Below are 24654 nucleotides of genomic sequence, written 5' to 3' on the forward strand. Positions count from 1 at the left end.
TTGGTTGTATCCATTAAATGTATGTCCTGATGCTCTTTAAAAAGTTCTTGTGTGTACTCTTGATGGCTGATTTATGGGCTATGACTTTTTAAAACAAAAGTAGTTTTCTGTGCAATTGTAGGTTACTTTGTATTAAAATAATGGAAGTGTGACAAAAACTCAACAGAGCAAAGAATATTGGTTTTTTGCATTTTAAGTATTCATTACAAGTTAATGTGACCGCCGTGCTACAACTGTGGAACAAGAATATTTAATTCAGTTAAAAGGAGAGAAAACCAACAGGCAAACTCTGGCCATTTTTTTTTTTTTTTAAACTAGAGAACCGTTGTTTAATTTTTAACCAAAAAGCTTCATTGAAATTAATGTTTAAAGATACTGAGCCTCTGGGCTTCAGAATACAAATAAGTGACCATGGCTTACACTGGCACCCAGACATGCTGTGTGCGTATTTTTACTTAGCCTGTGCTTATACACTTCATTTACATGCATGCTGAGGAGCCATTGTGCTCCCATTTGGGTGTGAAAGGAGCTTATACTGCTGGGACAGTGTTGGGATCCAGAGGGCAGATGAAGGGTACATGCCCTTCTCTAAGGGTGCTGTTTTTCTTCACCTGTTGTTTTCAGAACTTCTTCACATACGGAAGACCTGTGTTAACGTCCAGTCCAATTTGAAAGGGCAGAATATAGGCTGTTGCTCTGTGTATTAGTGGAAGCTCTTCCCCTTCTCCTAATGTGCATGCTTTTAGTGCTCTGAAATTTCTCCCTGTCAATAGGATCTCTCCCTCACTCTGTCCTGGTTTGTCACCTTGTCTCTGGGTGAGACGGACTCCTGCAGCGGTTGTGTGACTAGTGGGACTGATGTGGGTGGTGAAAGTGCCTTAAAAGCTGGTAATGGGGGTGGTTTATTCTGTATTAAGGCCCTTCTGTTTCACCTGGAGATGACTGTATGAGATGCAGCTTCCCTCTTAGGCAGGCAACTGGTACCATATAGTCAATTAGCTGTCGTATTTCAGGTAGATTCAGTTAGTGGAAAGGAGTATTTCGGCTTTCTTCCCAGTTTGCTTATGTCTTTTGAAAACTGCTTCAAACATACATTTGAGAAACAGAAATTGGGAGGGAAGTATGGAATGGTGCTTTCATTCTCTTCCTACCTTTGCCCATAAATGCCAAGCTGTAAGCTCTGCCCTTGTGGGGTGAAGAGGGAAAGTAAGAGCAGGCACGAGCACGCCAGACTCCTCAGCACGTCCGTTGTCTGTCTGCATTACTGGCTGTCAGACAAAGTGCTGGTCAGGCTAATAGCATTCAAAATCTGCATAGCAAAAACTAGAAGAGGATTATTTGCAAAGACTCCAGCTGTAGTGTACTTAGCCTCACCTTTGCCTTGTCCATTCAGAAGGCATGAACAGAAGTTGAGAAAAGGCTGTTCATTTGGAGAGGCTGTTTGTTTCAATCTGTTTCCTCATGGCAACAAGAAAGATGCAGCAAATCCTAAAGGTTTCTTGACTGTGGTAGACTTTCAGATCCCAGCTGCTCCCAGAAACTTGTTGAGGGCAAGATGCATCTTGCCTACCTTCCACTGTATGAGGGTTAGAGGATTCATTCAAGCTGGGCTTCCAGGTTGCACCTGTCAAGGAGAGACAAGTGTCCCTGGAGATGCCCATTCTCTCAGTTGATAGTGAAATTAGAAATCTAGCTTAGACCAGATGCTGAAGTATTGGATGTATCATGTATGTAATTCCTACCTTGAATTATGGCACTTTCAGTGTTGTTTTAGAGTGAGGAGTCTTATTCTGAAATGGAGATGTATTTTTGGTGGAGAGCTAGAAGCCAACTGCAGGAACACAGTGATAATGATTGCTCCCAGGTACTGTTTTGATCAGTATAGCTCCACTGTCTACTCTGAAGGCTCATTGGAGTTCCTCAGCTGGCTTTGCAGTTTTATTCCAAAAAATTCCTTCAAATTCAAAGGCTTTGGATTGGGTAAAGGAAGCACTTATCACCATCGTACAGTTTTAATTTTATTTTTCTTGATGCACAGTGAAAAAGACTCCTAGTGTTTTAGTTGGCTGCATTTGGCTGTCACTGACGTGGGATTAATTTATTTTAATCTGAAACCAATAAACTGTACAGTGAGTTTACACAGGCACATTTTGGAGGGTATGGAAATAGATAAAAAGAAAATATTCATAGTAGAAAATGTATCCCATATTCTTTGCTGTCCTTTTCCCTGCCAATTTAGCTGTTATGTGGAATCTTCTGTTTTTGAGTGCCAGACTGTTTTAAAGTGATTGTTTCCTGGGACTTAACATCTGAAGAATTATGCTCATAGCTTATTTGAAGCTTAACCTAATCTGTTTTCCAACACAGTTTAGTTGGGCTAGCTGTGTATTTACTTTCACTGTTTTTTTTTTAATACACTGAGAATTTCACCAGCATGCCATTCGTATTACAACTGATCCATGTCATAATCCTCTCAAATCAAGATGATTAAAGAATGTCTTAGTGTTGAGAGCTCTTTGTGCAAGATTTAAATTCGCCACTTCTTAGAGCAAATCCAGTAGACTGTGAGCTGGTGCTTTGGTTTTTGTAAGCTATAAGGCATGCTATTAATATTATGATTGGACTGTCATTGCACTGGTAGAAACCTAAATAATATTGAATATATTATATGTTACAGTAATTGCAACTGGAAATGTGAGGTTTAAAGCTCAGACTAGTGCGGCTGGTTCAGCACAATTTGGGCTAATGAAAGTGACACCAAAGGCACATTTATTTATCAGCATCTTGGTTTAAGATTTAAAAAAAAACCCAGAACACAACACGAAAACCAAACCTACTTATTTCTTGTTTGCACCACATTCTGTAAAGAGTACACTGTAGGGCAGCGAACAAGAAAGTAGCAAGTTCAGAAGCGTAGTGGAATATTCTTGTAAGGGAGCACCCTCACTTTAGAGCCTGTTCCATTCAAATACAGTAGTTTAATTGTGATTGCACAGCTTCCAAAGTACACTACTACCTCACCCCCCCAAACTATAAAACAAGCTCTAGAGATAATAGAATATGAAGTTTCAGTTGCCGTTATGATTTGGAAAAGTACTATACTGGAAATGGGCTTAGCCACTCCACAGTTTTTCAATCATTTCAGTTCATGTCAATCATTTTAGCAATCATTTCAGTTTCCTGGGTTTGCTATTGGTTAAAAAAAGGAAGAAAAAGGCCAACCCTTAATTAAAGCGAAAGCTGTACAGAACATCAGGTATGGCAGCCACTCCTGCTATCATGCTCTCAATTGCTTTGAATAAAATTACGAACTTGCCAAAGAGTATAAATGGATTGCTGAATACCAGCTGTGCATTGTGAGCTAAAACTGTTGTTGTCCATGTTTTCCTGCTGACAACTTTTAGGATTAACATACTCTCTGTAGTTAAAACATAGATACATAGATCATACCAGTGCTGTGTTGTCAAAGAAGGCAAAAACTGGGATGAATAGAGACCATCTTGTTTCTTATTTGCAGAGATTTTACAGGACCTGTAGGTTTATTCCTCACATAATATGAGATAAAATCGCAATCTATAGCAAGAAATGAGAACGCTTGTTGCTGTTGGTCTGTATTGTTACAGTGCTGAATCGTGGTAGCCAGAATATACCAATGCCAGGGGGGAACTAAGATGATGGTAAACCTTGCAGCCTCTTTCTTTGAGCACATGATGAGTTTCTTTGGGTTTGCTTTTAGCAAAATGAATGCATTGCAGAGCATAAAATGGGCAAATAGTACTTGGCAGCAGGAAAGCCACGTTGCTTAGCTTGCTGCAGGATGGAGTGTAGGTATACTGATGCTCAGTTTGGAATGACTGGATGTTGCAAATGGGCGATTTAGATAGCTTAAAGAACCACTGTCAAAGGTGTTAGCAAAAGCGGTTTTAATATGATGTTGTAAAAGTGCTACTTAACAAAGTTTGATGGCAAAATTCACTCTATTAATTACTGCATGGAAAAAGCATACAAAGGAAAATAGAGTTACACTCGAGTTAGAATGATTCATGGAGAGACCGAGGACGCAAACAGTAAGGGAAGCCCTACTGTTGAGTTACGAGGTTCAGAAAGGACCCCCTTGCTTTCTAAACTCCTTCTCAGAGAAGAGTCTAGGTGCGGCTGGATCCAGCCTTAGTCCCAGACTTGGTCAACAGTTTATGTATAAAGGATTATATATGCAAAGTTTATGTAATGTTTCATTAGCATCAATTCAGCATGCAATCAAAGTTACCAAGACAAAAATCAAAGTTACCATACTACAGGGTTATGAGCGATATCGGTCACTTAGCAAAGATCTGCCGTTGGTGAAAGGTCTCTCAGCCTTGATGAACAACCTTGAGAGGCATTCCAGCTCAAGGGGAGATCATTGCCACGCAGCCAGGCTGCCTAGCAGGGAGAGCTCAAAGAAGGCTCGCTTAGTCTGTCATAATTATGGGATAGTGGTTGCCTCATAGTTGAATTATATGCGATGGAAAAGGTATGCATGAGATTCCTTGTACCCACAACTTTGTTCCTTCATAAATGAGTCTTGAAAAAGCCATCCGCTATTCATGTGTTAATTGCATGATCAGTGATCCAAGCTCATATGCATCGATGCTGTCTGTGTCACTCTGCTCCTTTGTGGGTTTTCAGGGAACAGATTGAAACTAGAGGAGTTTGTGGCCTGGCTACGACTCAGGCCTTTACCTCCTTTGGACCCTGTACCAAACTAGTGCTAGTTTGGTTAGGGGATCGAGCGCATCCCTCACACTGGACCAGGACAAATGTTTCAGGGCTTTTGCATTTGCTTTGTGACAGTTTAGCCCTTAGGACCCAGCTGTACCCAAGAGAAGGCTGAGTTTTGGAACAGGCATGGAATTAAAAAAAGATGTGGCTGAATGGAAGCTGCTTTATTAATTTCAAAATGCAAATGGTCTTAATGATCTGTCATTTAAATATATAAATGAATAAAATAGATGCTTCGAAACACAGAGAATAAATGAGGTGAATGACCGAAGCAAGGAAAAGGAAGAAAAAACTTTGTATCACGACGTGCAGTCCTTTATTTTTGTAGCTGTTTATGTATAAAGATGACTGAGCTATTGCAGCTGACTAAGGCAGCTTTTCCTTTGCTCTAGCATTACCACATTTCCTACCAGTAAAAGAGACTGCTGCATACAAGGTCAACATCTAGAAGCACCTTTTGCAGTTTCTGTTGAGGTAGTCAGATGACAGGAATCTGTAATGGTGTGAAATCTTATTAGAAATTCAATATTTCCTGAAGAGAGGAACTAATTGCCTAGAAGCCTGAGGCTGCAATAGTATCAGGTGAAGAAAAAAGTGTATTTTTTTAATATTCCCAACAGTTTCATATATATATATTGCTACCAGTTTCTTTTTAATTCCATTACTTTTTGATGACAGAAGGCACAGGCATGCCACGGCAGTGGCTTTTTGTTGGAAATGGGCCTTGTACAATTAAAAACCCCTTGAAATTAAAAAAAAAAAACAACAAACAACCAAAAAAAAGAGAAAAGAAAATTGTGTTGTAGATAGGCATAAATGCACATGTCCTCCCTATTCCTTGTAGCAATCTATTCAATTTAATGAGCCACAGATTTTTTACATTTTGTTTTTAATTTGACTTAATGTTTTTATGAGGCAGCCTCTGTGGTAAGTCACATTAATATTTTTTTTTTATAGTCACAGTAACTTCCTTGCTTACATACAGAGCTTGCAGTTAGTAAATGCCTCTGATTTCCATAAAATATTCAGGGCAGGCTATTATTACAATGATTTTTTTTATCCCTACTGCTAAACTTCAATCAGTTTAAAATTTGAAATGCATTAATGACTGTATAATGTTGTAATTTGTGAATTTGTGCTGCAATAAATGTTTTACAGTTAATGCTGGTTAGGAAAGGAGCTTATACAAGAGCCATTAATTGCTATGCTTAATTATTTAAAATATATATAATTCTTATGAGTTAATTCAATGTGTAACTCAATTACTGTTTAATAAAGTCATATAACTTTCTTGTTTATCAAAGTGTACGAAAGGATTCCAGCTGAAATACTGAATGGCATCAGACAGAAAACGACCTTTGCACTTTAGCCAAGGTTTGCTCAGTTGTACGTGCATCAATTCATTGCATCTTTCTGTACATACTGAACTGACTGAGTGCACAGTACACTGAACATCTGTGTATTGAGACAACTGGTAATACGTATCAGGTGAAGTGTTGTTAGTCGAAATGGTGTGGGCATTTATGCATTTGCTGTTGCTGATAATTATTCTGTTCTGTACCTACTTGGAGATTAGCCAGAAGTATAAAACATATAGAAAATTCCCCTGAATGGTCAGTGGAATCCCTTTCACACAAATGAATTCTCAGGGGCTGCAAAGCCAGCATAGCTGGCATGGGTAAGGGGACGGGACGGGACAGGACAGAGTAGGTAACTCTGAAGATGAAGATCCTTGGCTATTAAGAGCCATTATGCAAGAAGCATAATTTACAGCCATCTTAATGTTGTCTTAATTTGTATTTGTTTTATTTGTCCATTTGCAACAAAGTCACAGAGGTGAAAAAGTACTGTAGGAATACAGTACCACATTCTCTTATGTTTAGTGAAACCAGCTGAGGACCAAGCCACTTACTTTTGAAATAGACATTGGGCAAGTACGAAATCAGAAACCCCACACCCTATTTATCAGTCATCATCCTTTATAAGGTTCTGATCTAGACCTGAGCACTCTGCCTTTCTCCTACTCATAGCCTCAGGACCTGATTTCCAAAGAGCTAACTAAGCCTTGTGAGAACATCCTCCCTCATGCGATTTCACCACTTTTTTCTGCTGAAAATGTTCTCTTGTTCGTGCTGTTTTTGTGGTTCCATTGCTGCTAGCTGTAGAGGCTAGCCATAACGTAGGTGCCAGTGTTTCAACAGCTGTATCATTTGGCTTTGTTTAGGGCAGGTTGAGTTGGTTCACTGCTTTTTTGAGACAACTAGCTACCTCTCTTCAGCTGAGCTGTTATCAGGCTCTAAGTGTTCCCTTTCCTGGTAACCCTCACAAGACTTTGGGGAATTCAGAGCTTGAAGCAGTCTAGATCCTATTAAGATTTCATCAATCTTTCTCTCTGTGGGATTACAGAGATGGAGAAGAGGTGAGACAGAGCATAACTCTTGAAAAAGCTCCATAGGAAACCACTTGTGGTTGCAGTTTTCATTCATTCCTTCAGACTAAAGCCAAAAAATGCAATAAGAATTCTTTTCCCAGACTGTAGAGCCGCTACCTAGAGTCTTACTAAATATTGTTTGTTGTAGGAATAAATAACAATAAGAAATCAAGAAAAATACTTGCCTGACAACAATGAGCATTTTTTCATTGTTGCTTTTTGCTGCACCATTGTCACAAATGAATACGTGTGGGAGCATCTGAACAAAGAAATTCAATTGCAGATGGGTATTGGTAAAACAACATTCCTCTTCTCAGGGTTTCCTGAAGGAGGATTACTTTAAGAAGCTTAAATTGGCATGGGTACCTGCTAGCTTGTTCTTTTCTCCCCTTTCATTCTTTCAAGCTTCAGCTCTTCCACTGCAGGTAACACATTCTTTCTGCCTGTCTGCCAGTGTGCTGGACCCCATTTCTTTCCCTAATTTCCACCCGTGTTTCCTCATCGTTCTATTTGCTCTTGCACCGTTCCTCGTTCCACACATTCCTTTTAACATTACTGTTGCCTCGTCATCTCCATGTCCATATCCTCCAGCCTCTGCATATCCTCTCTCTCCAGTTGTCTCCTCCTCTTGAATGCCTTTTCCCTCTTGTGATCTGTTCTTTGCCCTTCTGCGGGTTCTTCTTTCACCTTCTTGCCTGAATTACTGAACATGACTCTGCTTTAAAATAATCAGAAATTATGAGAAACGTTTGTTTAGATTACCTCACTTCTCTTTGTACAGGGTATAGAAAATAGTGGCAATTTTTAGCTCAAGACAGTCTGTTTTCACACAGTGACTGTCACAACCTGAAAAATTTCTAGTCTCTTCTGGTTGTCTGGACACCATGGAAAAATACTCTTGCAGATGATCAGGAGAGTCTCAGTAGTATTTTGCTTGGTCTGGTGACAGAAGCAGCACTTACGGTGGTGTAGAGAACTGAGAACCTAACTGAAATAAATCCGTGGATTTAAACTTGTCAGCAAAGCTGTAGGGAGACATTTTGGAGCTCCAAGTGCCCTTGAATCTTTCTGCCATCTTATTCTACTCAAGTTGGAGCAAATGGGTAGAGCATGCCACAGTTTGACTGTAAGGCTTGGACCTACCTTCCTTTCTTACCTCCTTTTAGAACTCTTCTCCAATGTTGCCATGACCTGACTGTGTCCAGTTCTCAATTAGTTTGAGGTATAGAAAGTCAGAACTAGCTCTTGTATGAGGAGCACGTTTAATCTACAGTATTTTATGGACCATTTGGGGTAGGCATAAATGTTCCACCTAATGGAAGTGCTGGGAATTCTCCTTTCAGTAAAATACACTACTTATTTCTAACTTCAGTACAGATTGCAATGTAAGCCCATAACAATATAGAATGAAGACTTGCAAAAATGTTTTTTCGTGTAATTTGTAGCATTTTCTAAAAGGCCTTCTTGTTTTTTCCTCCCTTAGAGATGTGTGTAGAAACTGACTAATGATTCTGAGACAGAGATGTGAAATATTGCATCAATAAGATTTTTTTTTTTTTAGGTGCTTTTTTCTCTGAACCAAAAAGCATTTCTGAAATACTACCTATAAAATATGAAGCAAAATTACCTAGCCTAACACATTTCCTTGGGAGGTGCTGAGTAAGTCACAGCACTGATAACAGTGATTAATGTGGTCTACAAACTCCTGCTGACGAGATCTTGACACAGAATCACATAAACAAGTAATACCTTGGCCTTTCACTCATCTGCCTTCTTCCAGATATTTGTAAATTCACATACACAAAGTGTAAGTACTTCTGGCTGAAGTAGGGTAGCATCACCAGCAATGTTTACATTTTAAGCTATTAATGCTCCATTTAATCAAGTTAATTTTTTGTAAATTATTTTACAATTTTTGCATTTTTTTTCTCTTTTGGTACCAAAATACAGCAGTTTGTGTCCTAATGTAAGATTAATTTAGTTCCTTGCCATTTTCATTGGCCTTTTTTATTTGGTCAAGTGTTACAACTTTCCCATTTTTCAGTTAGTATCATTTTTTTTCTTCACCTGTTTTGGCACATTTCAGAACTAAGTGTTTTTCTTTCTTCCCTGACTACTAATGGTATATGTGTTTTGGACATTTGTCTTCCATATTCTCATGTTTGTGCAGAACAAAATAATTCATTTCCCTTTTTTCATGTCAATTTTTTATTCCCTTAAAGAATTTTTTCTTTTCCTTTTCTGACAACAAATACTTTCTGCCATCCTTGCAGAAACCAACTAACGATCTATTGTGTTGTATGCATTTGAAATATGCTATTCTTTAGCTACTGGTTTTCTTCAAAGAATATAGTTGTTCTGAAAATGGGATAATTTCCCATTTGACTGAAAACGCTGTCCCTGGAGGTTTTTTGGTGACTTCTGTGGTCACTATTCTTTCCCCTTGCAGCCTGCCACCTAGTTTTGTCATCTTTCACTCTGTGGAAGAGCAGGGATGCTGTTTTCACTTTAGAGTGCTTTCTGTGCAAGACAATGAACGGTGGTATCCTTGAGAGATGCTGGAAGGTTGTGCGGAGCTCTTTTCAACTAATCTCTTTTCACTTATGACCAGTTTTCTGAGCAGGCACCTCTTTAAAAGTGCTTGGAGTAAATGCCATGGGGAATTCAGTTTTTGCTTATTGGAATCCCGCTGTTTCTAGCTTTTTGGATACGCTGCTTTGAATGTGAAAGTTGGTTGCACGATCCAGGTAGAAAATTATTGTCATCTTCCCTCTCCCTCACTCCCTCATGGTTTCATGATTAAGGTTTTTGAAAATACTGCACATCTGTCTCCCTGTGCTCCACCACTCCATGGTTTTATTGCTGAATTTGTCAAAAAAACCCTGTCTCATCAAAGGGGGTCTGTAATGAGATATGTACATGTAGATTGTCCAAGATTTACCATATTGCCAGCAAATATTGGGTAGTCCTTAGTTGGTTTCAATGGAACATACTACAACAGATATATTATATTTATTAATCCACAAAAAAAAATTAAGAAAAGAAAATTATTATTTCCATGCTAAGTATGAAGATGAGACCTTTTTCAAGATGTGTGAGATGTTTAGAGTAAGAATCAAGGCAATGATGCTAAGAACCCTGTGGTATTTCCAACACTGGTATTTTCCAAGGGTGAGTAGTATAGATATTTTGGCAGAATGGGGAGGTTCCAGCGGGACTGATGCTCAAGTATTCAAGCTGCTATGCCCATCAGAAAATCTCTCTCCTAAGATGCAGTCAGCAGTACCACTCTGGAATATCATTGTGGTGTTCCATAGGGTTCCCCATTTCTGCTTCGTCATTTCAAACTATGAGAAGGCTTCCATTTCTGGTGCTCTGGTCAGTGGCCTGCCAGTAGACGTCTAAGGCCATCTGGATGAGCTGCCACCTCCCCTCCAGTTAGCCATTTGCAGTGGTATGGTATGCTTCAGAATTTTGTCCTCAGGGTAAACTCTTTCCTTGGCTCTCGTAGTGATGGGAAAGTAACTGGAAAACTAACTTCCAGAGTAGTCAATGCAGGTGGACTCTGTATTTTTTATGTCTTGGGTTTTTATCCATTATTTTTCCTCGTTCTCAGTGGTGCTGTGAATGGTTCAGTGCTACACTAGGGCTGCTTGGTCAGTTGATATTATCAAGTTCCTTTATTATCCTTTTATGAAGAACTAAGAAGCAGTCCAAAACAGCCCAAATATTTTTTCCTCTTTCTTATTGTAGTTACTTATTATTTTGGATATGAACACATCGGCATAGAACCATCTGCCTTTCCTAGATAGATGGAGAGAGAGAGGAGGAGATGGTTTAGAGTAACCTATGCTTTTAATTTCTGGGCTGTTTTCAGTTTGGGGGGAAGGGAGAGAGGAATGTGTGTCACTTGGAAATTGTTTGTTTTCCGTATGTACCTGTCTTTACTTTCCTAGTTAGCTAATAATGAAAGATCTGTATTAGAAACTTTGAAGATCCCTAGTTATTACTTACACTTGGGGGAAAAAATTTACTCAAACTAAATGGTGTAAAATCTTTGCAAAATCGAATATCATTGTAACCATTAACCTTGTTAGCTAGGACTATGTGCTTTTTTAATGTGAATGTGGAGTTTCAGCTATAATTCTACTTGCACGTGCCCAAGGGTGGGGAGTAGCATTATCCCAACTGTTTCTGTTTCTTTTACTCCTGTCCTTGTTCATCATGTTTATTGTTGATTCAGAGCCTGAGATTTTTTGCTAGATGCGTGTTATAATGCTATTTACTAGAAAGTACAATCATTGACTATAGAAATAGAAGTAATATGTCGTTATTGTAATGTATTAAGTTCAGATTCACTCCTGACCTTTGCCAGAAGTGAAGGAACTTAAGATCCAGGGCTTTGTTCAGTCTCTTTTTCTTTTTCCCCTTCCCCAAATGGCGTAGCATGTAAGTATTTGTTATTAAAAAGGAAAGGAAAACAAGTTTACAATAATGGGAGATTGAAAACTTCATTATAAGAACTGTATAGGCAATGGTGGGTCAGCTCAGAAACCTGCTGTCAGAAACAAAATTGAATGCAGTTCTGTAGTTACACCACACAGTGTCACAATTGGGCTTCACTTCCACTCTGTATCTTTCCCATTGCAGGTGAAGATATTTACAAAGACAGAGAAGAGGCGTCTGAAATGTGGGGGGCAGCTGAAGTGCAGGAAGATGAAGATACTCGTGTAGAAGTTCCACTGGACCAGGTATTGGTCGAGCTTTCAATCAATAGCTTTTTTTTTTTTTAGGATCACAGGTTGTGTGCGTTGCTTTCTTTCCCCAAGTTCTTTCAAGTGTACAGCATAATTCTTTGGGGATGATTGTAACAACTCAAAGAAATGGGTTCTTTTATGGGAGCTTTAGCAAATCTTCCTCTCTCTGTTAATGTGTCAAATATCAGTTACCTTTTCATCAGCTTCAGAACTGCTCTGAGAGCCCTTATAGGCCATTAGATAAGAATCAGGACTCCCTGCTGTCACAACCTACCAAATAGATCCACCTGGATTGCAGTTCCTTTATACTGGTGGAGCAATGTAAAGGGACTACGGCACAGAATCCAGGTCAGAATTCCTGCAGTCCTGAACCACAAACAGGCATGGGTTTATCTGTTTTTTATTAAAGCTGCCAGCACTTTCTTCTCTTGGAAAAACACAGTACTTAGTTGGCCAACTTTTTAATTGTAAGACTTACGTGCAATAAATAGTCAATTGCTCACAAGACAGTCCTTTTTTTCGTCTTACGTGTTTGTAGGAATTTGTGGCCAGTCCACAAGGTGTTGCATTGTGATTCTGGTGTCTGTTGATACTGGCTTGGCACCAGCCACCTAGGCCAGAAGATAATATTTCTGATCCATGCTGCAGTGTAAGGGATCACCGTTTACCCAATAGATTTCTCAGGCAAAAAATCATCTCATCAACGTAAGGGATTCTTGGGCATTTTTCTGAGTTCCTGGTGGTCAGCTCAGTGACCTCAATGTGAGATTGTAAACAAATGGGAGGGAGATAAAAATAGTTTTTTTGTAAATACACTTTGATTACGCAGGACAACATGATAGAGCACAATCTGGGAGATTTCTGGAGTGTGTTGGAGACAATTTTTTGGTGTAGGTAGCGGGATACACAATTAGGAGAGGCATTCTGCTGGATTTGCTACTCATGAATAAAGAGGAACTGGTTGGGGATGTGATAACGGCAGTCTTAGTTGCGGTGGCCGTGAGATGATAGGGTTTAAGAAAGTAGAGATGGCAAATAAGAGAATAAAAATCCTGGCATTCAGGAGAGTGGACTTTGGCTAGTTTGGGAAACTGGCAGGCAGGATCTTGTGCAAGGCTGCCCTAAAGTGAAGAGGAACACAGAAGATCTGGTTGATCTCCAAGGGCATCTGCCTCAAAGCCATGTGCAAGAAAAGAAGCGGGCATAGCAGGAGGCCGATTTGAACAGAGCACTCCTGACCTCATACTAAAAGAGGCAGAGTGTGGTAGGTAGAAGAAGGGATGAACTGCTAAGGAACAGTATAGAGACATTGCCTGAAAATGCAGGGATGGAACTGGGAAAGCCAAAGCTTGTCGAGAAATGGAAATTGATGCATGTGATTGGGAATAACCAACGTGGATTTACTATGGGCGAATCATACTTAACCTACCTCTTTGCCTCAGTGATGAAAGACCTGGCTCTGTGAATGAAGGGAGAGCAGTTATTGCCATTTCTCTTGCTTTCAGCATAGGCTTCCATATTTGCAGGAGAAATTGGAAGAAGTGTGGTATATATGAGGAGGAAGATACCCTTAGGGAAGGTAGGGACTGGATTTACGGGCTACAAAGTGGATGAAAAACTGGCTCATTTGGTGGGACTTAAAAGGTCAATTTGTTGAAATTTAACTGGCACCTATTTACGGATGGTGGTTCTCAGGGTTTGATACTGGATCTGATACTTTCTAGTATGTTCATTGGTAACATGGATGATGGCATAGGATGCAGCCTTATCTGGGCCTGGTAGTAAAGCCAAACTGTCATTGTCAGGGGATATGCAGGGCTGCCTTTCAGAACAATCTCAACAGCTTGAAGGAATGGGCTGACTCAAGCCCCGTGAAGTTCAACAAAGAGAAATATGAAGTTGGGCACCTGGAATGCAGTAACTGTCTTGGTACAGTCTGGGCACAGGTAGGCTAAGAAGCAACGACAGAAAGGACCATGCAGCTCCTGTGGCTAGCAAATTGATGAGTCAGCAGTGCTCCCTTTTAGTGACGAGGCTGACTGTACAAGCTGGGCTAGTAAAAGCACAGGCAGCACATCAAGGGAATGTCATCTTCCTTGACTTGGCATCTCGGAGGTTGCGTCTAGAATATTTTGTCCAGTTTTGAGTCCTTCCCCATACAAAAGAGATATTACCAATGGGAGAGAGTCAGCAACACACTAAAAACTTTATGGAGCTAGGGCTTATGACACAAGGAGAAGCTTAGGGTACTGGGCTGGTTTCACCATAAAGGCTAAGAGAAGGAGAAGGCAGATCAAACTGCTGTCTTCAGCTGCAGATGGAGTAACAAAGACGGAGCCAGGCTTTTCTCTGTGTTGCACAGCAAAAGGATGACGCAATGGTCAAAAGTTGCAGCAATAAAAATTCTAATTGGACATAAGAAAAATGTTTTCAACATTGAGAACTGCAAGCGCTTTCCTGTCCAGAGTGGGTGGGGAATCTTTGTGTTTGGTGATATTTAAAACCAAACCAGACAGGGCCTCAAACAACTTATTTTTACTTTGAAGCGGGGCGCTGACCTAGATGGTCTCTAGTGCAGTGGTATTGAAAGTGGAGTGTGCACAGCCCAAGGACTGTGGAAGACAATCCACTGGGGTGCGAGAAGAAAATGTTAGAACTTCAGTAGTATGTGTATATAATTTATAAATAAATAAATATACATATACTGGGGATTCGTGCTCAAAAAGTTTTTACCAATAGGGGTGTGCGACCAAAACGGTTTGCAGACCACTGCCCTAGAGGTCTCTTCTACCGTAACTTTTCTGTGATTCTGTATTGGTTCATCTTTGATTATTTCAGTCCTATAATCAACTTTTTTTTAGTAAGCTTTGTTTTTTTCTGCGTACTATTTAGTTGGCTGATTTTTTTTCAATTTATTTGAAAAATAAATATACATGTATATACATTTTGGTTGTGTTCTGCTTTTAAAAAATGCCTGAGGGGAAAATAGGAGTTTTATGACCTTATATTTTGTGTATCAATTTCTGCCTGCATTACTAATCTGTACGTTAACAAAAGCCACGTATGAAGTTGCTGCTGTAGCCATTTTGAAGAATAGCACCATAGCATCTGAAAAAAAATCTGGATCTCTAAATTTTATTTTAGGCTGCTGTTTCTAAGAAGGAACATTCTCAGTGATTTATTAACTTTAGTGGGAAGGAGTGTTGCTCAGCTGTTTTATCGACATTGATCTTGAAGATGCGTGAATCACGTGATTGAAAGAGGCAAGAGTATGACTGTTCTGGTCCCTGATGTAAGGAATGCTACAGCTGTGCCTTTTCACAGCGAATACCTGCCCTGGCCTCAGAGACTCATGTGCTAAACACCATTCGGCTCATCAGCCCTGTTAATTGCAGTTGTCCTTGTGAGGTGTTGTGATAATTAGGATGTGTTGGGTTGTACTGATAGTACCGACATTGGGCAAGAACATGCTTCCTCTCATCTTAATCTTTGTTTCTTATGACATCCTGAAGTATATCCTGCCCTGGTCTTGACAGTGTAATAATCAAATTGAGAAATTATTAGCCTGTTTATTGGCCTCTGAAGGTGTGTAAAGAATTCCTCTGGGTAGTGTAAAGCACTTGACAGCGTAAATTGGGTTGTCAGGTCTAGTTTTTAGGCTGACTGCAATTCATATGAAATCCAAGAGCCCTGAAGGCGGCTGCCTTACTTGTCCATGGAGATCCTACAGTGCAAGCAACAGCTCTGCCCATTCTGCCATGTGTCTCACCTCTTCGCCTCATCCAAAGGATGGTGACCATCACTAGTGGTGGGGAGAATAGTTAACTCTCCACTACTGCTTCTGTACTTGGCCGCAGTAGCGGCAGTTGTTGATACAGTTGCCAGTCAACATGGGATGTGCTGGCAAGCTTGCAACTCCAGGAACTTGCTTGTTACCTCTAAGCTCATGTACCAAGACCCATGCGTTGTCCTCAGATGGAAATATTTTTCAGTTGCTGCATGGACAAGAAACTGGAAACAGGTGTGTTTGAGGGGGAAAAAAATTTTAAAATATTAGTCATGCACACTATTAATAATCTTCGTATTTTCAGAAAAGCCAAGCAAAGTACCAAAATTTATTGCAACTCAAGCCATGGTTTATTTCTCGTTTTAAAACTTCATGTATAGTTTCCTAGGTAATCTGGGAATAAGCCAGGTCCTCTGAGTAGCACTGACTACTTCTTATTCCCGAATAACAGACATTACTCAGACCTTGGAAGCATTTATCATTTTACATGTTCAGGTTCTTATTAATGACCATTTAAAATAATTTTAAATTCTGTGATGTAAAGCTTTATAGCTTTTTCTTATCTGAACTGCAGTTTTTGTTATTGCTAGAAATATGGAAAAGGACAGCCAGCCAGGGCTTGACTATCTTGCATAATACATAAATATTTACATGCCAGCTTTCACTAGAATGCTGACACTTCTGATATGCTATCGTTTCCATCAGCCACATAAATGAGGTGTTGAAGATAGAGCTTAATCTTTTTTCTTTTTATGCACCTTCTCTGTCTTGCCATTTGAAGTACACAGTTGAACAAATGCCAGATTAGCCATTAACTAAACTTAGTGTAATACTGGCTAGACACTTGCTGATGTCCTATTCTGTAAGATGCCGTCTGCCAGCTGAGAATGCATTAAAAGAACAGGATTTGCTTTCGACCAGAGTAGCTGACAGTTGTAATTGAACATCAAGGAGGAAAAAATCAGTATTTTGCCTAAAACCAAACCAGACCCTTCTGTTCTATATTCTGTACCAAGACTTCAGCTTCCAAATACCAATTGGATAGTTTCTTCTTGTGACATGCAGGCTTACTCCAATTTGGTTGTTTACATCATTGTGTCAACATCCGTAGGAGCTGATGGCAGACTATGAAATCAATTGTGCAAATAGCGAGGCAACAAGATGGTTTTATTGCAGTTCTTGGTAGGGAAGCAGCAAAACAATGCAAGTTTCTCATTTGAGATGGTAATTAAGTGTGTTACTTTGAGTTTGCTGATAATAATATAAATGTATTACAAGTAACTCTTTCTGAGATAGAAAATTTTCGAACTTGTAAAGCTTTCAGAACAAAATACTACTTTTTCTTTTATTTTCTGTAAGCTGTGAAATACAAAAGCAACGGTTGGTAGTAATAGTATTGAAACAACACTGCAAGTTTGCATTGGTTTATCCATTTGCATAAGCATGGTCGTTCTCCTATGCTGAGCCCTTGGGAGGTGGGATGAGCATGAGAGTTATGAGATGTGAAGTTGTCCAGTGCATGATGCCAGACGCATGATGCGCCAGCCTGCTTTACTGTGAGGTATATCATACTGGCTGTTAAGATGTAAATTATGTAGAATGAATCTGTTTGTTGGTTGTTTGGTTTTGGGTTTTTTTTGTTGTTTTCCCCCCTTCTCCCTCCAGATTCAGTATCCCCATCTCCTCCTCTGTTTCTGTGCTTAGTTGTAAAAATGATGATAAATTTGTCTAACAGGCACTGATCTGGGTCTTTTTGTAGATGTTCACACTCTTAGTTCTTTCACTGGCCATTTACTTTCCATTATTAGAGACGTGTCTGCTGATTAATGCAGTCCTGATGCCACTCATTATTCCCCATTTCCTGGGCAGTGATGTGATGTGAGGTTGTGTGGCTCCCCTAGGTACTCTTTCTGCAGCTGAAGTGTATCATCAGTAGCAGAAAATCAGCACCTTTCGTTTGCAGTTTTCATTATGTTGTGTACAATTTGCTATAGAGACCCAAGATTCACCTCAGTGAACAGAATAAAATGTTTATCTTCTCTGTTGCTGAAGGCAAAATGTTAAAGCTTACATTGATTCTACATTAAAACAGGCTGACTGCTTGAAGAAACATTCCCTGATTAAAAAGGCTAGAACTTTTCATGAGTAAACATTTTGCATTACACCAGTAAGGATTTCAAAATGGCATTTGGAAAGAATACATGCAGAACTTTTTATGCACAAATTTCACTACAAATGACGCAGCTGTAATTTAAGCTTTCTGGATTTTGAGTGCTGACAAGCCAGCAGATAAGATTTTTCCCTGCATGTTCTTCTTTCAGCTCCACTGATTTACACTTAATTTTTTTGTTGTTTGTGCGAGATGGGGAAACTTACTCTGGTTGGTTCCTTGCACCTCAGAATTAGAGAGATCTTCTGTCAGTTTCTGCGTTGGATGACTGTGATTTCTGAAGCTAGAGCAGCAAGGTCTGATCTCTTCTTTAAAGGCCTGTGTAGTCAGCTGTTGGAGGGCTTTCACTTCTTCCAAGTAAAGCCTAGAAACGCAGTTCTGTTGTAAAACTAGTGTTGATACCACTTTGAAAAAAAGTTTCCTCTGTGTGGTCCTGTCTTGAAAAAATCTAGCAATCTTAAAACAGATAGTTTTCAAATTGCTTAACTCTTAGGGCATTTTTCATTCACTGTAGGAGAGTCTGTTTCTGAAAAAAAAAAAAAACCAGAATACCCAAAACTGTATTTTTGCAGCCTCAGTAGGGCTTCTCAATGCTTATCAATCTTGCCATTGTCTACAGGTATGCTCGACGGATCATACTGTATTATAGGGGGCGAAGTTTAGGCAAATTTTACTGTACACATGGAAAGCATTATGGAAAAACTAGACGTGATTGTCAGTGAAATAGATGGAGAAAAATATTGTTGACTTAGGTACATCTTAGAAAACTAAGGATCTGATCAGATGTTTTCTTGTCCGCCGCGGCTGTCTTGTGGGTAAGGAATTAATGCATGCTTCCAGTTACCACACAATGAAACTGAGGAATGGAGATTGAAAAGCTGTTTTTTCTATACTTCAAGTTACCATTCATAGTTATTATACCAGTCAAGTTATCATTCATAGTTTCCATTCATTCCACTTAGACTTCTGGGTGCTATGATCTTATGGAAAAATTAGACTTTGTGGACTCAGATGTTGCATCTGTGATTAAAAAAAAAAAAAAAAAGCATCCAAACTCATAAAAAGGTTGGAGTTTAAATGTTGAGGGGATAAAGACTTTTTTTTTTGCCTTCATGAACAACGGCACATTTACTGTGTGAGAAGTGTAAGACTGATGAACCCTTAACTATTCATTTGCTTGTTTTTAAGAGCCTGGGTTTTGTAAATGATGTGGAAGAGGGCTGCTGTCACTTAGCAACCCTATCTGGTTCGAGAACAAAATGTTTTGCTGTTGGAATCTGTGCAGTGCTGCTGCAAAGCATTCCTGGCTGGGTAGGAGCAGGGGCAGCTCTGTTCTGGAGAGGTTTGGTGCAATCAAAGTTAAGTGTTTCTGATGCTGCATTTGTGAGATGTATTCATGCTGGTATTTGTGACCATTAAGGTTTTTGTTGTCTACCTCATTGTTTGTCTGTTGTGACCATTAGCCTAGTAAACATTTCCAAATGGCTTCAATAAAGCAAAATTATGTTTTACATTAATGGTGCGAAATAATTTCTGCCTTAAATGATTTGTGATACTGCAGTTTTCAATATTCTGATACCAGTCATGTGCAAACCTTCTGAGAGGTTACATTAGCATCCCTAGAGGAAAAGAAGCCAAATGCTTCAATGTCTGAAGATTTCCTGACTTATTGCTTTTGAATGATGATGGCATTTGGTAATGTAGCTCTTAATGAATGATAGCATGATGAGTGTAATTAGAATACATCTTTCTTTTTTAAACACTCTGATTTTGCTGAGATTTAAAATACCATCAAGCAATCATACTTTTTGGATGCAAAATGAAATTCACTCTGTTCCTCATCAAGCTGGTAGTAAGTCAGGAGGTTTCCAGAAGGCAGGCTGGGTCCATGTTTCTAGCATGAAGTTGAGAATGACTTCGAATATTCTACATGCCTTTGGTTGAATATACCTTTCAATATACATATACAAGTCTTTTGTCAGTGAGTCTTTTTATTGCTAGTCCATGACAAGCAAAGAATTATGCTTGCTTTCATGAAGGTATGGTTTGAGAACTAGTTATTTTAACTATCATATTTTCAACTGGGAAACTGTAAAAGCATCATCTTCACTTAAAAGGTGCAGTCAGCAATATGAGAAAGAAGGTTTCTTCCTATTTTCTTGCAACCGTACAAAAGGCAAAATTGCAAACCTTACCATGAATAGTTCTGACTACAGGAGGAATGAGGATAATCCATCACAGTCACTGGAAAAGTTCCCTGTCCTAGAAGTTGCTTACTTGCCTGTGAAAATTACCTCAAGGAATAAGAATGTAATCACCTCGTGCTTCTCCAGTCCGGAATTTAGTGCTCTCAGGTTCAAGTTGTGGTGCTGTTTTTTGTGATGTGGTCATGCAATTAAAGTGACACAGGAACACTTATTCTGTAGTTAGTTACCATATACATCTTTAGTTACCCTGGGGTACAACTGGCTGGGTGCTTCCAACATGAGTTTTTGAAGCGCCTCATGTTCTCTGTTATGATCCTGAAATCTCTCGTGTTGACATGGTGATATTAGTATTTGATGCTTGTGTTCATTTAGTTGTGTTACAAAGTAGTGAGAGACCTCAGTCAGTCAGGCCTGGAGATATAGTTGGTTCTCTGGATTTGAGATGCCCTGAGCTTTTACCGGAATCCCAAATGAAATGTACTCACACAACTTCCTGTGAGACGACACTGGCTGAAAGGTGGACTCTGCCTTCTTGGGTGCAAAGAGGAGCAGCCGAGTCCCACATCTGCCTTGCTTATCCATCCAATGCGTTCTGTATAGGAAGCTGTTACTGGCAGTATTCTGGTTATTTAGAAGATAACAGATGTAAAGCTAAAAACTAAGATGTGAAACGTCATTGCTTTTTCTTAAATATACAAGAACATTGCTGACTTAAGAGAAATGAGTCTGATAATTTCTGCAAGGACATGTAGATCAGAACTGGCATACCTGTTTTGCTCTCAGTACACCCATCCTGATGTATTCTGACTGAGAGAACACAGTTTGCAGTAACTTTGATGAACACATAATAGGCGTTTTGTACACTTGTAGGTTGAGGGATGGCTGGAGTGTATCAAATCCAATGAAAAGGTTCTCATGGACTCGAGGGGACTAGGAATTATATCCTGACCCAGCAAGCACTTTAATGTAGGCTTTAGCTCACTATTTCAGGTTCACTGAAATCACAAGAACTGTTCCAGAAGGTAGAGTTAAGCATGTACAACATTTACAGGCTTTGGACCATAAAAAAAATCTGTTTTTCTCCTTTTTTCTGTTTTCCTCACTACATGTGTATATGCATATAAATATCCTCTCTCCCTAAATATGAAAAATCTAACTTTTGCTAAGGATATCTCTTTCTCAGTGACAGTGAAGAAGATGTACTTAAAACAAATAATGCTAATTTATGCATAGCTAGTAGATCAACAAGATCTCAGTAGAAAGTATCACACTTTTTATGTAAAGAGCAATGTATGATTTGGTGAGTGATTTTGGCCTTCAGTTCCTTCTCTACAGTCCTGTCTTAGGTCAGCTGTGCATTCTGAAATGCATGGTCTGTGGTCATATTGACATTTCAAAGCCTACCTGTGACTGTGCATGCAGCGGGAACCATACTGCATTTTAGATTACCTTGCAGAAGGATTCCTCAGGATCGATACTGATTTTAACTTGTTTGAAATGTCCATTCTAATGTAGTGCAGCTTGAAAGGAGATTAAATGAAGAACATGTTTTGCTTTCCAATTATTAGCTGTAAACATGGCTTTTTATTTTTGTCTGTAGTAGTAATAACTTGTAGTAATACACTCAGCTATCTTGAAATTTTCAGTTACCATAAAAACATTATACTTGCACTGATGGAATTTGTTTCACTGATCTTGTTTTGTACTGTTATTTTTTCAGGCAATTTAGGTTGACTGGTCAAGTTAGATTAGTTGAAATTTGAATGTTATGTCATGCCAGTTCCCTATGAGCTTCCAGTGAGTTTGTGGCTAAAGTTCAATGATGCTGTGTTTATTTTCTATGTTACTCAGTTTTAACTCTTAAAAAAAAATTTGCATCCACACTTATTTTAGACAGATAAGGTCTAATGAGTCTAGCTAATGGGTCTGACCCTGTTTCTGGTCAGAATCCAGAGCTGCTAATTTCCTTAGCAGACTGAGAACAAATTAGTAGGTTGCACGTGTAAGACTAGCAGGTAATTTCTGAGAATTTGTGGATCTACAGGTTCTTTGCTATCTCTATGTGCTGGAGGTTACCAAAGTTGGCTCAAGTTTGCTTTGGATGGTGCCTTCTTTGAAGGTGTCTTTACAGACTTGACTTGTTTAATTTTTATTTTAGTGGTAATAAGGCCAGTTTGATGTTACCAGATGAAAGTGAACCAGGAAGGCTCGAATAAAAAAACACACAGAAACTACTGTACTTCAAAACTTATGGAGCCATTATTGATCTGGTCAGATAACCATGTAATATTTCTAGTAATTCACAACACAATAACTTGTCCTTTTTGAAGCTTTGTCAATGCAGTATTGTGCACTGGAATAATAAAGTTGTTTTATGTTGCTACTTAGATATCAAAGCAAAAGCAAGGTGTTTCATCAAGAGGCTTCAATCAGTTATTGGTATTGCTGAACTGACTTTTACTAATATGTCGAAGGTGATGACAGAATTCTTTTGAAATGTTCGTATTAGTGAGGGAAAGAGATTTTTAGAAGACGTAAATAACTTGTAGGTCTGTAGCAGATAGCTGCCTGCATAAAGGAGCTGCTAATGATAGTAAAATTCCAAACACTTTTGATTAAGAGATAATCTCTTGCTCTTAGCTTGTTTGCTTTAGATTTAGAGTCTGATGAGGCTGTGTGTGGGGCAGACACCCTGTCACTTCTGTGGGATTTTTTTCTTTTTCTTTTCATTCAAACCTTAGCACAAGTACATAAGTCATCTTGGCAGCAGGGGCATTGGTTCACTGAATAGTCAGGTGAATCTTCAAAGCTGAAACTGGAAGACAAATGACAAAAACTAGATAGTATGTGCATCGGTCTTCCAGGTTGTCATGAAATGATGCTGCTTACTGTTCTCCAGTATGGGTCGAGATCCTGTTCCTCCTGTCTGCTGGTCCAACTCTGTGTAGGAAAAAACAATTGCTAAATGTCAAATAAATCCTAACCATGCCACCCTACACAGGCGTTTTTGGGAAGGGGAATGATTTTATGGAAGGGACCGGTAGGTCTACCTCATCTCTCTCTTGCTGCTTTTCTGAGGATGCAAAGAAGACAGGCTGCACAAAAGGACCGACTGGCATGGCATGGCCTGATCCATAGGTAAAATGCTTCTTGGGGAACAGTTTGTGGGCTAGTGATGTGTGATATTTTATTGTGACAGAATTTTATAAACAAGTATGTACTAAATGCTGGAATGTCAGAGAACCTGGAACAGCTGGAACAAAATAGCTGTTGCTGTATTAATTAAGTCTAGCTCATTCCAGTTGTTTTGAGTATGGTCAAATGGATTAACCTGGTGTAATACATTTAAATTTCACTAACACATTTTTTATGTAGAATAAAAGTGCATTATTTTACTACAGCAGCATAATTTTCTGTCCATGTAGACAAACCTCAAATTAGCATACTTACTCCCCAGTAATGATGTAAGTGCGATTTTGATGACTCTCACGTTTCAGAATTACGTGGAGCATTCTGATTAAAGATGCCTCATAATGCTGCTGCTTTTCCTTTCACCAGAGGCCAGCTGAAACTGTAGATGAAGAAGAAAATGTAGAAGAGGAAAATGACAGGGGAGAGGAAGAATATCCAGAAGTGAATGGAGAGGAAAGTGGTGAAACTGTTAAAGAAAGAAGTGTAGTGGAAGAAAACAAGAAGAAATTAAATGAGAATGATGAAGATGAAGCAGAAGAAACAGAGAATGTTGACCAAGCAGAAGAGGAACTTATCCATTTAAATGGCAAGAAAGATGAAGAAAATGGTGAGGGAATGGAGCATTTGAACTACCAAGCTGATCTTCAGCCTGAAGAAGAAATAAAAGAGGAGGATTCTGACAGTCAGAAACAGGCGAGTGTTTATTCTTTCAGTTTGTTGTTCTTAAGTTACTGTTCCTCATTCATCTCAGCCTTAGGCTTCTCAGCTAGTCTCTAAGTAGCTCAATCCTGATAATGTCCCGAGAGCATTTATGAGAACTTCAGTTTGTGGGAAAAGCTGTTTTCCATCTGCATAGATCAGTTACATCAGTAATTACATTATATGCCCCCCAACTGAGAAAGCAGATGTTTGTTGCTATTTAATGAATCTGCATCTCCTGCTTTCCTGAGTATGCTGAATTTTGAAGAAAAGTAATAAAAAAAATTATTGCAATTTCTAGAAAAGCATAATAATTATATATTTCCACACGAAATTGTCCTTTAGGACAGAGCAGAAGGGTGTGTTCACGAAACCACAGTGCCTCATTATTTTGATGAATTGGCTTTCACAGAAGTTGCATTTTATAAAAGGCTCTTGCCATTACTTTGTGGAAGTTTCATCTCCTTTTCTTAGAAATTGGAAAAGACAGTGGAGATGAACAAGATCCTCAAAGCAAGGGACTTTAGTCAGTTTAAAAGCAACCGTGACATTAATTTAGGAGACACACTAACATGCTGTTGGCTTAGATGGAGGCATGCAGCCCAGAAGAACAAAGTGGACTACGCTGACAGTCAGATGAACTGACCAGC

At 39.2% G+C, this 24654-nt stretch overlaps 1 protein-coding gene across 2 annotated transcripts in view; it reads left to right on the forward strand.

The window, feature by feature from the left end:
* The window catches only part of DCDC2 (doublecortin domain containing 2), a 71329-nt gene that overhangs the window by 42387 nt on the left and 4288 nt on the right, over positions 1-24654 (forward strand). For both annotated transcript variants that reach the window (XM_063325798.1, XM_063325797.1), the window contains exons 8-9: positions 11843-11943; positions 23672-23998. In XM_063325798.1, coding sequence (XP_063181868.1) covers positions 11843-11943; positions 23672-23998 — 428 coding nt within the window. The remainder of the gene's footprint in view (positions 1-11842; positions 11944-23671; positions 23999-24654) is intronic.

Source organism: Chroicocephalus ridibundus, chromosome 2 (assembly GCF_963924245.1).
Source record: "Chroicocephalus ridibundus chromosome 2, bChrRid1.1, whole genome shotgun sequence".
In the NCBI taxonomy this organism is placed as follows: domain Eukaryota; kingdom Metazoa; phylum Chordata; class Aves; order Charadriiformes; family Laridae; genus Chroicocephalus; species Chroicocephalus ridibundus.